Here is a 13,344-nt window from a genome sequence, read left to right as displayed (position 1 = left end):
TATTCCTTTCCATCTAGTTGCATTTCATGTTCAGATACGTAATTTGTTCTAATGTTATGTTGAATAGCAGATCTAATATTAATAAATTTAAGTGGTGCAGTGTGTAATCTGCTGTCTCTTGAGCTTAGTGCCAGTGGGTCTGTGTTGTAGGAAAATGAAGCTGATTATTATAAAGCCTCTGAAATGACAGTCCTCTGGGAAGTCTGCTGTCATCGGTGACTCACGTGTGCTCCATTCTCCTCTTCATTCTGGACACATTTTTTCATCCCTTTAAAAAGGGACCCCCCAGGGGGCTTTGTAGGACTCCTGGCCTTTGAATTGGTGCTTGTTTTTTGTGTTTTTTTTCTGGTGTGTTTTTTTTTTTTTTTTAATGGCACGTGGACCAGGAGAGGAAGCTTTCACAATGCAGGAGGCTACAAATGAGTTAGGTAGAAGTGACGAGAGCAGCATCTCAGATGCTCGGATGTAGTCCTCAGGTGCCACCAGGGCTGTCCCTCCTGGCTCCTGCCACGCACCAGAAGGATGTGGCTCTCTAGCAGCTCTTCATCACTTCTGCCAAGCCTTCACGGGTGCCTTGGATACACTCAGGCATGGGATGCATGTGTGTAGGCACCCAAATTGCTCCAAGGTGACCCCGCAGCCTGTGGGGGGAAGGGAAGCTGTGACTCTTTGTAAAGGCTTTAATATTTCCACAGGGCACAGGGTCAAACTGATCATTTATGATTAATTTTTTTTTTAACCTCTCTTCAGCCTTCAGCTGTTACAACTTATGCGAAAAGAGAAAACAGTGTTTTCAATTAAAGGCTACTTATGTAACAACCCTGTTTTGAATGCTAATTCAGGGATTACTGGGAGCTGACAGTCTTGCTTTTTAATTTTCCTCAGTCACTTCAGCACATAATTCTAATTGAAATCGTTCTGAGTTTTTTTGCTAATCTCTTTCATAAATGCTGAGAAATATCTGTCAAGTAAAAGTCTGTCTTTCTGTATTTAATTTCTGTTAAGAATGGTCCATTTTATTACATCAAAGTGCCTTGGAATTAAATCCTTGTCTTCTTTTTTCTCCCTTCCAGCAGAAGTAACACTGAGGGATAACAGAAAAGATAATTTGTCTAACTTGTCTATAAGTTTTCAACGCTTTGTCTTCACAGTTGGTTCAACATCGCCACTGCACTGATCTGACTTTACTGGACAGAAACGGAAAGGAAAATAAATGTTTCTTCTTAGTACTTTGACCTTAAAATACCACAAACACCATCCATCTTCTTGTGTTATTTGTGTAATTTTCAAATTGAATCACTCAGCACATCAGGTCAAAAAGTCAGAGGCCACCATTTCTTCTCCCTGCTAGCAGGATAGAAAGCTTTGATAGGAACAAGTGTTTGCTGATTTTTTTTAAAATGTAATTTTAGGCTTTGGTAAGCACCAAGACTTTAATTTCTATCTAAAGTATTTAAAACGATACATTATTTTTTATGGAAAATACTTGCCACTACCCACCCGTGTTAATAATCAAATTGCTTCTGTTTTCTAGACAGAGGAGAAGTTGGCCTTCCAGTCCATTTTTACTAAAAACTTATTTGTCGGTCCTGTTCTTTTCTCACTGATATGTGTAGGCAAAACTCCCTTCCCTGCCAGGAGGGGCATGTCTACGTCCATTTCTTTCATAACGGGGCTGACAAAGGTCTCAGGCTTTGGTCCAAGAGCAGTATCTTCTGGGGTCACTTTGGGTTCTGCCTAGTTGAAAAATTTAGCAATAAATGTCATGTCATTATTTCCAGATAACGAAGAGTTATTGTGTCTGAGGGACCACTGTGGAGCTGTCAGTGTTGGCAGGGTGTAGCACAGGGTTGCGCTGAAGGTGAAGTTGTTGAGTCTGCAGGCTCGTCCCTGTGCTCATCGGCCAATAAAGGGAGGCGACACCATGTAGAGGGATGCTGAGTTAGACCTAGGGGAGGTCTTGCACTTTTGTACCACTGTGAAAGTCAGGAGATGCTTTCTTTTTCTCTATTACCTTTCCTTTTCCTTTTTTTTTTAACATTTGGATGAAACTAGTGTTTGAAAAAAATTCACAGGAAAAGAGCAAGAGCTGCTCCAGAGTAGTCAATGGTCAGTCGTTGGCGTGTGCTGGGGACAAGCGTATTTCAGGTTATGCAAGTTGTAAATTTGATCAGGTTAAGTAAAGACTGACTGTGAGTCTCCTCAGCTCTCTGTCTCCTTTTCTGTGTCCCTCCCCCTCTCTCTGCTCCTCAGCTTAGAAAACATTCCCAATAAAAGTTCAATCAAAATAGCACTCTCCCATGAAGTTTTAGTTCAGATGAAGATGATTTTGCTGATAAATTCCTTGAAACTCCATAAATGTGAAGTGATTTTACCTGAAGGGTAATTTATTATAGACATGTTGCCCATTAATTGAGATAATCTCCAACAATGATGATGAACAGCGATGATCAGGGATTGTACTTTTAAAATGCCATTCTGACTAGAAAAGCAATTTGGGATCCACTTACATCTCAGTAATGAAAATTGGGTAAGGTAATAAGAGATTTCATTTTGTGAGTGAATTGACAATGCAAATACCAGGATTTTTAATTTAGGTTTAAGTGGAGTAATGGCTACTCATTCTGATGCATCATTAGTCATATTGCCTTTTAATGAGGGATTCACTTTCTTTTCCTGGGTAGCTCTAACACTGATAGCAAAGCCCAATGAATGCGTAAATGTTTCAGGAGGTCTGATGAATACGTGTCACTGCGCCATTTAATTTAAAAAAGGAAGAAAAAGCAATTTTCCTTCTATGGTGAAGAAATACACATTTGCTTTTAGTGCAAGGAAAATAAATAGTCCAGAACTGTGATTGGTAGGCCGTTGTAAAAAATAATTAAAGCAAGATACATTTTGAAACGGTCTAGAAAATATAGAAGGAAAATAGCATTGAGTGGAGTGCTCGCGAAAGGGACTGGCTTTACGGCTGACAGCGGTGGGAAAAAATGGTTCTTTGGCCATCTCCAACACGGATGCATTATAAATAATGGCAGATGAAGATTCCTCTTGCCCTACCAAACCCACCCCATGCTCCAAACACCTCATTCCTCTTCTGTTCAGTGTTTTTATTTCTTAGATGTCCTTTTTCTCTTTTTCTTTTTTTTCTTTTTTTTTCTTCTTTTCCTTTTCCTTTTTCTTTTTCCTTTTTCTTTTTCCTTTTGTGTTTTTTTTCCTTTCTTTTCTTTAATTAAGAGCTGGTTTTGATGTTCATGAACTCAGTGGGAATCTTTCCATCAAATTGAATGCATTAGGTCAGATTCATAATCAGCAGTCACTTCAACAACCTAACAATAGTTTTGTCACACACAAGTGCACTGTCTTAAACGGGATTTGCTTAAAAAAAGCAATAGATCTAATCCATTATAAACACTTGTTAGAGTAGAATTTTGACTGTATCTGTATATTTACCAACACAATTTCAACCAATTTAAGCCAAATTGAAATTAATGCAGACTCTTGCTTCAGGCAGGAGCATAGGGCAGTTAAATTAAATCAATTTAAACGAGTGTATTGTTAGCCACAGCAGCGTGATACTGTATGTTGACTAGACGTAGGTCTGGTTGCCTTACTTCCTTTGGTGGGTGAGGCGTTTTGGCTTTCTGTGAGGACAAGCTGTAGTGTGATGAAACACACGCTACGTGTAATATAGACCAACCCATTCAGATTTGCAGACAAGAGAACAAGTTTCTGTGAGGCAAACAAATGTCCATCAAATCTCTCTTTCTCATGCCTGTTTCTACACTCTCGGTGCCCCATAAGCATGTGGCTTCTTGCAAGTCTCAGTGCAGTTTGCAAAAGTCTGAGCAATCCAGGGCCTCTAAACACTGGCAAAACAGTGCATGTCCTTCTGGAGCAGAGGCTTCGAGGAGACCTGTGACCTCTGGGGTCTCCAGCACAAAGCTACAACCTCACATTTTAGCTCTGCTGTTTTATTCTGCTTTTCCCTTGCCTGTACAAGTGCCCATTCCTCACAGATGTCAGGGAAGGGTGCATGAGCTCCTGAGCTGACAACTAAAGGAGTGGGTAGCTGAGTGTTGGGACCTCTCCAGGAGGTTGCTGTCCCCCTGTGCACATGCAATAGCAAAGAAGAGGTTGCACACAGCAGGGCAGTGGAAGCGTACCCAGCAGGGTGAAATCCTTTCAGGATAACCACCAAGAGACCCCTACACATCACAGGCCTGGGACAATGCCAGTAAACTAAGAGTCTTCTCATCATCTTCCTTTGTGACCTGCTAACCTTCTTTTGAAAGTATATACCTCCCAGGCATGGTAAAACTCAGTTTTGCGGCAGTCACTTTTTAGCTTCAGGAGGAGTTAATCTCCTTCAGATTTTTCTGTCTCTGACTCTCTATTGTGAAATGCGAAAGAAATATAGGCCACGATCTTCTCTGGTGCCACCTTGTAAATACAAGGGAATCCCAGACATTGGTATGCTGAAGTCATTCTGTATCACTTGACTCCATGTGAGGCACAACAGCTCCCAGCAGACTGGCATCCATTTCTCATGATGGCTTTCTTGAAAACTGCCCTTCTCTTCACAGCTTGTAAAAGGAAAGTTGATAGGGTGAGTGCGCCAGAATGGTTGTGAAAGCACTGGGTCATGCTATATGTTTTAACCTAGGAAAAGAACATTTTGAAATAAAACCAAAGCTGAACGTGTCTTAAAACGGGCCATGTAGCTACAAGACAATGTTTCTGACACTGATTGATAGAAAATGATGTTTCCACTCTGAATGCACCAATTCTTCTCTGCAATGCGGGCGAGAAATGGAAAGGAACTTTCCATATTTCCAGAGATCCCTGCATGGCCCCAGTCCCCAGCATCTTGGTTATGGTCAGGCCTTTGGGGTTACTGAGAGGTTTTTACATACAGTTGAGCTGATTTATGAGATTTCCTGTTAAATTTTATTGCACCAGTGGCTTTTCTTTGGTTCTTTTGAAGTAGAAAACATTATTTCTGCAGCAAATGCAAGTCAAAAGTCTTAATGGAGCATAAAAATCTAAAAGGTCATGATTTTATAGCTTTACAAAAGAAGACAGTGTGCTGCTTGATACTCTTAAAAATATGAAAAGTTAATGAGGCTGTTTATCAGTAATAAAAAAATATGATCTTCTCCCAGACCTTTGATTTTGGCTACTTGTATATTGGCTTTTTATGGGTGTACTTTTACAAACGAGAAACTCTTCTCGTTCTAGGACCATCCCATTTTAGAATCGCAGAGAGAAAGAATAACATAAGGCAGGAACTTTGTCCCAGGGAGATCATTCAGTACTCTTGACACCCAGTGTTGCTTCTCCCTTTGAGTGCAGGCTATTGATTGCATTTATCTGGCTTCTAGGGTTATATAGACTACCTTTACTTATCTGATTTTGTTTAAGACCTGTGAGTGCATGCAAATTTATAACCAAATAAGAAACTGTTCCTGTCACATGCATTTTGCAAGCTTAGGTGAATCCCAGTAGCACTGTTTACAAACTCACGTTGCTTTCCACACGCAGGTGATTGGAACAGCCTATGCTGTTTTAAAAAGCAAAAACAAGAAGATGTCTCCTGGTGGATTTCTTTTGCTGATTTTGATTTAATCTGAATTCTTAAAAATATTTTTTCATTTGCATCCTAACAAATGTTTTTAACAGCCATGTAGGAACTTAGGTAAAATAAAAATGCCTTCTTGCTGTGTCACTTCATGCAGTAGACCTTGAACGGTTCACTTCCAACTGCTTGCAAATGTTTTCTCCAGGTGTGGGCATGGAAGAAGCATTTTACTACAATGTTGACTGTCACTGCTGTGGCAGGGAGAAGTAATGGGAATAGGTCCCGGGAATAGGTCCCATGACCGCTTCTGTCCTGGGAAAAGCCGCTACAGCGAGAGAGGCACAGCTTTCCTTCTTCTCGTTAATATGGAATGTCCTGTTTTCTGTCGTTGTCTTTGCAGCAGTCCAGCACGGGGGACCTGAGGACTCTGAGGAAAGGCTTGTCCCCGTACCACTCTGAGTCACAGCTCTCGTCACTGCCGCAGTATCAAGACGCCCTGCAAAACGTAAGAGACGTTTCCTTACCTATACAGACAGAGCCACGGGTTTCCCTGAGAGTCAACATGGCTGGAGGGGGGCATGTGAAGGTTACGGGGAGCTCTCCCAGCTGAGAATTCACCCTGAAACCAGTGGTGAAAACGTGCAGCTGAAACCCACAGCTGTTGGGAGGATGGGGAGCCCCTGGAAACAGTGATCTTTACCTGAGTTTGGATCATCAACTTCCCAGAACAGGTTTTTCAGTTAACTGACAGTCACCATTGTGCACCTTTTAAAGCAAGGGTGAGTCTTGTTATACCTGCAGATCTTTCTTTGTAAATGCCCTGTATGCCTGCTGTCAAAAAGCTGGTCGTGGATGAGGTGAAAGATGGTTTGCCAAGTGTCTGGCAGTGCGTGGTTGGGGTTGCTTTAGCAATTAAGTTCTTAGGACTTTCATTGCAAGTTTTTCTGTATCACAAATGTGGTTTGTGTTTCCTAAGATTTGCCTGCATTGCTTCTTGTCAAACAACAGAAGAATCTTGATTAAAGCCTCTTGTGAAAGATGGATCCTGTGCTGCTGTGCCAGGGCTCCTCCTGCTCTGGTGTGCCAGGCGTGGCTGAGGAGGCTGAGCCCTGACAGATGATTGTCTTCCAGATGTTTGCCTGACTGCCTGAGACACTACATTTGCTCGGTGACATCGTTTTCCAGGTTGCAGGAAAAGCATAGATGCAGTCAGGGAGTTCTGCTGTGAGTGGGCTGCGAGTGTCGTGAACGTGAGCAAAAGCCTGATGGCAGCACAGCTCGAGGACCAGGAGGTCTGTGCTGTGATAAAGCCATGGCACAGGTGGCTCATCACTAGAAGACCTGCTCCCTAATAACGGGAGCAAGGTCACACCGTGATGTGCCATTGCGCTTCCTGTGGTTCCAAGAGGAAGGCTTAGATAAGGTGCCCAAAATGAGGGAAAGGAGACAACAGATAAATATCACCTTTCACTTCCTTAAGTTTTTGTGCTGAGTTTGTACTGTGGTAGTTCTCTGCGTGACCCCTGGCTGAGGAGCAGGAGCTCCCAACGGTGCCCTGGCCAGGTGCAGGAGGACGTGTGTGGGTGCCATAGGTGGTGGCTGGAGAAGGGACCTGGGCTCATCTGGATATGGAGCTGGGATTCCTCAGGGAAAGCACCTGCAGCTATGCTCTGCGAGGGCTGGGCAAAACTCCCTCGTTTGAGAAGACAGCGATGACAGTGCCATTGCCCAGCCTTTATATATGTCCCGAGGGACTACAGTAAGTATCTCCAGAAAAAAAGTGAGATTTCCATTAGGGTATTCAAAACTGCATCTCTCACGAGTCCGGTTTAGACTACAGGCCAGGCTGGGAAGAGACATTTCCATTTTCCTCCCTAAATCTACTCCAAAACCAGTGAGGTCCATAGGAACATGCAAAGAATCAGGACAAGTGCGGTTATATAGCGGAGAGCACTCGACTGAGAGGACCACCGAGTGCATGCCTTCCCAGCAGGATATTTATTTTAACCTAAAACTGATTTCTCTAGCGTGTCACTCACACCTACACACCTACGAACTTGTTGCATTTTTCTCCAGTGCCTGTTTTGTGCAGCATACAAAGTCTGGGAGATAACTCTGGCTGCCCGGCCGCAGGACTGGCTTCTTCGGCTCCTTCCCTTGATTCCCACCACGCTGTCACAACCAGCTGCGTTTCATAGCTCTGCCTTGTAGAGATACTTGCAAGAAGCATATTTCGTTTTGCCAGATGGCATGCACACTATTATGAAAACAAACCCAAATGTTTGTGGTCTGTAGGTGTAAAGAGAAGCCGTTAGATGAGGTGGGAAGGGATGATGAGAGAGTCCTTGGCTGACACGCTGGCTGTCTCCTGAGCCTGCGAGAGCGGTGGTGAGGGGAGGTGATACGAGGGCACGTTGTAGCTAAACCCCAGCCCCAGTGACAGTCCTGTCTCTTCCTTCTGGCTGGAAGGATGGTGGTCTCCATCCTCTTTGATACAAGGGCTAAGGCAGAAGGAAAACGAGAAGGTGACTCAGTATGTCTCCCTCAGCTCCCTGTAAAGGAAAGACCAAGCTGGCCCCTGCGCCAGCCTGGTGTCGGCAGGGAGACGTGGCTGTGGCCAAGCCTGGTCTTGGGTCTCACTGGGGGACCCAGAGCAAGTCTGCTAGTCACTTCCTCAGCCTGTGTGGGAGTAAATCTGTTCCTCTCAGGGACGAGAACTGGATCGGCTTCTTAAAGCCAACCTGACTTTTAAAGTCAAGTTTGAAATGGCCAGAGATCACTGTTCCCGTCGTGGTGCCCAGGAGACGCACCCAGAAGAGACAGGGGAGCCCTCTGGGCATTGGTGTCCCTGCAGAGTCAGCCGGGGCACCGGGGACCTTAGCATGGCCCCAAGGTGTCCCTGCACAGCACAGCAACCCTGCCAGCACCAGCATGGAGCCCCCAGCCCCTCGCTGTGCTGCACGAAGCCCCCGGGCTTGGGGATCCCTGGGCTGCTTTGTGCCTCTGGCATCCTCAGGACTGCTCTTCACAGCTTCAGCATTGTGTCATGGCCTCTCAAAATGCCTTCAGCCCCTTCTGTCACTCCACGGAGCCCATCCTGTGCAGCGCCCTGATGGTCCCCCACCCTCTCCCATCCACACGCCCCATCCCTGCAGCTGTCAGTTTTGCTGAGCGCTGCTGGAGTGTGTTGGAGGACGACCCCAGGCCTGTTTCTTGCCTTCCTCCAGCAGCGGTGATGGCCACGGTCCCTTTTTAGGCAGGGGGAAACAATGATCGAGGAGCACAGCAGAAGGCAGCTCCTTCCCACCGGCAGCACCAGTGCCATCAGGATGCTACTGAGCAGACAAAGAGAGAAATTCAAGGCAGCCGTTTCGCTGCTGCGGCAACAGTGACTGCGGAAGGGAAAGTAAAATGAAAGATTTGTTGGGATTTGCAGCCTGGGGAGTGCTATTGTGAAGCTTCAGAGTGTATTACCAGCAGCTGAGAACAAGCTGATCCATTTTTGCAGGCAGCTGCCCTTCATCAGCCGTTATTACAGCAGCTCTGAGCGGCGGGTGGCTTTTTCCCCACGGCAGCCAAAAGTTTGACAATGACAAAGTCTGGGGATTTGATGAGCAAAAGAGGCACTGGCAGGCCATATCCGTAATCTGCCCTTATAGGTAACTACAGGAGGTGAGAAAAATTCATCTGCTTTGAGGATCTGCTGTAGGTTCTCATCCTCACTTGTCATGTGCGTTTGTGTGGGGCTGGCAATGGGTCGGGGGAGAGATCGGGGCACCGCGGACCCTCACTCTGCCCCACGCCTGGGAGGAGGCTGCTTTGCCAGCAACGACCAGGGCAGCCAGGCTGAGATGGAGACCTGGAGGGGCAATGCAGATGTGCGCAGGTATCCTCCCGCATCCGCCTGCATCCTCCTCCGACCCAGAGGCTTTCACCTGGGCCATCCCCAAATCTGATTTGCTTCAAAATCAGGAAAGCCTTAAAAACGCCCACTGTTTCCTTCTGAAATCAAATGTGCTTGACGGTCCTTTATTAAAAGAACTGGCACCTCTCAAAATGCTCACGCAGATAGTGCCCCTGTGAGTCCGTCGGAGTTAGTGCACTTTGTCCGCGGTACAGCGTGGGCTCGCTCTGTCCGGAGCTGTCACGCTTCTTCTTCTTTGCATGTATCAGGTAGTTAGGGGCTGAAACTGCTCTGAATATGTCATGTTGGTAATAATTTCGCAGTCCGAGGGGGCAGCTGAAGCTGTCGGCGGGGCTTTTTAGCAGCGCGCCCCCGTTGCAGCCCCGCAGCGCTGTACCAGCCCCAACAGCCGCCGCGCTCCTCTCGCCCTCCGCGGCCGGAGGAAGCCGCTCACCGGGTCTGCAGCGCCGAGGAGTTTCCCAGGGCTGGAGCTGCGATCTGCCGTTAGCTCGGTGCTGAAGAGACACCCTTCCTGTTTGTAGATGAGATCCAGTTGCAAACAATGTCCTGACTTTGTTTGTTCTGTCTGGGGCCGCCCCTGAAATCCTCTCTTTCCTTTGGTGCCCCGGCACAGCCCGTATAGCCAGCGCTGTGTCATGCCTGCTGGGGAGAAGAGCTGTTCTTTTGGCGGGTGTCTTTGATGTTTATGCTCAGAAAGCAATGAAACGGTTAAAGTGTTTCTTTATTAATCAGAAGGGCTGTGTAAGCCCTTTTTGTTACTTACGTAGATACCCACGAATGCAGCAGAGGCCACAAAGATGCAGGAGGTGATGGCTGAGCCATATGGATGGGCTCTGCCTGGCTCCTGTGTGGACCCAGCGGTTAATTCATGGATTTGGATGTTTACATGACCAGCTGCTCTCTATGATTAAAGGCAGCAAATGAAGTAATGCCAAAGGAGATTAGCATCTGCAATAAAATCCCTTGATTTGATAGGGAAGATGCTAATACGGAGTGCTGATGGTTCCTGCACTCACTCCCGCTGATGGCCAGGTTGTTGTGCTGGGGAGCCGGCGTCTGCCTGCGGGATCTCCCACAGGTTCCTTCTCTGGTGCCTGGTGGCAGGGTGTCGAGCGCTCGCAGCTGCGAGGCAGCCCGCTGTGACTTTGGGAACGTAGGGCCATGCAGCCATTTAAGTGCACAAGGTGGGAGCTGGTGGTGTGTTTTGAGCTGGATGCCGGCAGGCTTTCTGCACAGTAGGCACAGAATAACAATAACCAAGTGTCATCATCACTTTGGATCATCCGCCAGGCAGATTGGACACATAAGGGACCTGGGTGCTCCCTGGCTCTGGCAAGGGTGTCCCACGATCAGGCACGAGAGGTCTGGCATCGCCCACAGCGGGGTGGCAAATAGGCTGCGCTTTGCACGGGGTGGTTTGCAGAGGAGCCGGCGCTGGTTGCTTCTGCGTGCCTCCGGTAAATCTCCTTGCAGCCAGCAAGAAGCCCTGGGGCTGCTGCCAGGGTGCCTTCAGGTGGCCTTGTCCCTGTGGGGCTGTGAGAGGAGCCGGACCCCTTCAGGAACACCACGCATAGTGGCAATGGCAGAGCTGCCACGGGCATGAGAAGATGCAGCAGGAAGGGAAGGGGCTTCGAAGGAAGGAAGGAAGGGTGAAACGTCAGCCCGGAGCCATGTCACGCTTCAGTGCCGCGCGGCACCGTCGCTTTGTTTCAGCCATTAACCCCCCCACAGCTGCAAGGCAGCGCAGGATGGGAAACACGGCCTGGGCTGCAAAACGATGAGGGGGTCTGATCTGCCTTTTGGGGGCCCAGGGAATTTCTCAGGCTGGGGGTAACCGAAGATATTTCTTTTTGGTGTGATCTTGTGGGGATGCTGCTCATCTCTGTGTGAAGGGAGATTTCTCTTTGTGAATGGACCGACTGTGTGAGCCCGGTGCTTGCCCTTGGTGCTGTCTAGGCTACATTCCTGATGGGGACACTGTGCTTCGGGGCTTCGGCGTGTTCCCTGCGAGTGTCCAGGGATGCTTCTCCCATGCCAGAGTGGCCCCGTGCTCTTGGTACTTGGTTTTGCCGCTGGTTGTCCCCATCTGCCCCCGAGCACTGTCTCTGGCTGGAGGTGCTCCAGGCACTTTCTAAACTTCATAGCCACAAGTGCCATTCACCAACCCAAAATACGCTGAGCCCCTCGTTCTGCCAGCATGCCAGAGCTGGGGTTTGCAGTCAGATACGTCACCTTTCCCATGTTACTGCCCGGCCCTGCCACCCGCTTTCCACATGTCTGTGGGCATGTTGCTGCCTCCTGCTTGTCCCTTAACGGTTCCTAACAGCGGTGTCAGCATCTTTATTTATGTAAAACACCTGGATGGTGATCGGTGCTAAGGAAGGGCCCGAGTATAATTCATACCTGGGAGCAGGCTGCAAACAAAACCACTGCGAGATAAATAGACGTGCCTGGGAATTTTATTGTGAGTTGTCTGGCAGTGCCTGCTTATAATGTAATCTTCCTTGTTCTGTCTCTGCAATAAAAACTTCACAGTGTCTGATATGACTCCATTTAGCTTTAATGTTGTCTGAGGTATGCCATTAGAAAAGTGTGGTTTGTTTAATCAGGTTTGAATCCTAAATGTCTGCTTGTTTTTTGAAATGGTAGACAAAAATTAACAGAAGCCAGGGAGAAGATGTGAGGTTCAGAAGCATTAACACTTGCTCTCACGCTGCACTTTGGTCGGAAGCATCCTCAGTGCCTGGGCTGTGACTGTTAGGTGAAGTAAAATCATCATGACGTTCTCCTCTAGGTTTTGAAACTTAGTCTTCTGCAGTCTTTCTACAGATCAGGAATAGCTCTCTCGGAGCTGAGGTAGGAAAGGATGGCATTAAAAGACAAAATATAATTGAGCAGAAAAAGATTGGAAACTGATGGTAGGACCAAGGTCTCATGTCTTTTCAGATCCCTGGAGGAATCAAGGAGAAATTGTTTATCACAATTTCTTCATTTCTTTTTGAGATTTCCAACCCAAAACCTCTGAAAGAGCAGACACCTGTCATCCCCAGTTAGGCTCTTTTCTTCTTGGGTTCCAAAGCATCCCACTGTTACTAAGAAGTGTTCATATTTTAAGCCTTATTTTGCCTCTGTGCAGGTGTGTCATTATCAGGAGTTCCCAGCATGCCCTGTTACAGAGAGTCTTATTAATTTTGTTCCTCCAAACATGTAGGAATGGGGTATCGATGGTGGTACTTGTCAGCATCTGTACTGGACCACATCCTGTGCAACCAGATAGAGCCAGCAAGGACTCATTAGGCAACTTGGTCTTAGACACTGGCAGTGCCATCGCGGCTTGGTACAGAGCAGCAGATGTTCTCCAGCACCTGCAAGTTGAGGCCTCTGCTCTTCATTTTTTGGTGTCAGATTAAAAAGGATCATTGGCGGTATTTGTGGTCCTCGAATTTTCTTTCTCACATTAGAGCTGTTGCTTTGCTGATTGTCTTTGGGTTCTGGGCTGGGGCAGTGAATGGGGCTAGTTTGATCTGGTTTGTTTTCTGCTTTGGATTTGAGGCTGTCACTGGTTCAAGCATCATTCTTAGCAATACAGAACTGGGGGATTTATCCCCTGTGCGTAGCATATTGCTTCAAGGATGCTCTGGCATGAGAGACTGCAGAGTTCCTCTCTCTTTTCTTAGTCTATTAATGATACAGCTGGTCTGTGAATCTCCTTACAGACTTGGAGATTGAACCACAAACCCTGCAGGCTCCAGTGAGAGGCTTCCTGGATGGTCTCAAACAGTTTTGGGCTTCTCTGGTGGATTTGTGGTTTGGGCATGCACGATGTGGGGCTGGCGGG

General features: G+C 47.0%; 1 protein-coding gene across 1 annotated transcript in view; it reads left to right on the top strand.

The window, feature by feature from the left end:
* The window catches only part of CCDC85C (coiled-coil domain containing 85C), a 112,052-nt gene that overhangs the window by 80,017 nt on the left and 18,691 nt on the right, over positions 1–13,344 (top strand). The window contains exon 3 of the mRNA XM_068398494.1: positions 5,982–6,086. Within this exon, the coding sequence (XP_068254595.1) occupies positions 5,982–6,086 (105 nt within the window). The remainder of the gene's footprint in view (positions 1–5,981; positions 6,087–13,344) is intronic.

Source organism: Nyctibius grandis, chromosome 4 (assembly GCF_013368605.1).
Source record: "Nyctibius grandis isolate bNycGra1 chromosome 4, bNycGra1.pri, whole genome shotgun sequence".
Lineage (NCBI taxonomy): Eukaryota > Metazoa > Chordata > Aves > Nyctibiiformes > Nyctibiidae > Nyctibius > Nyctibius grandis.
This window is presented reverse-complemented; position numbering and strand designations above follow the sequence as displayed.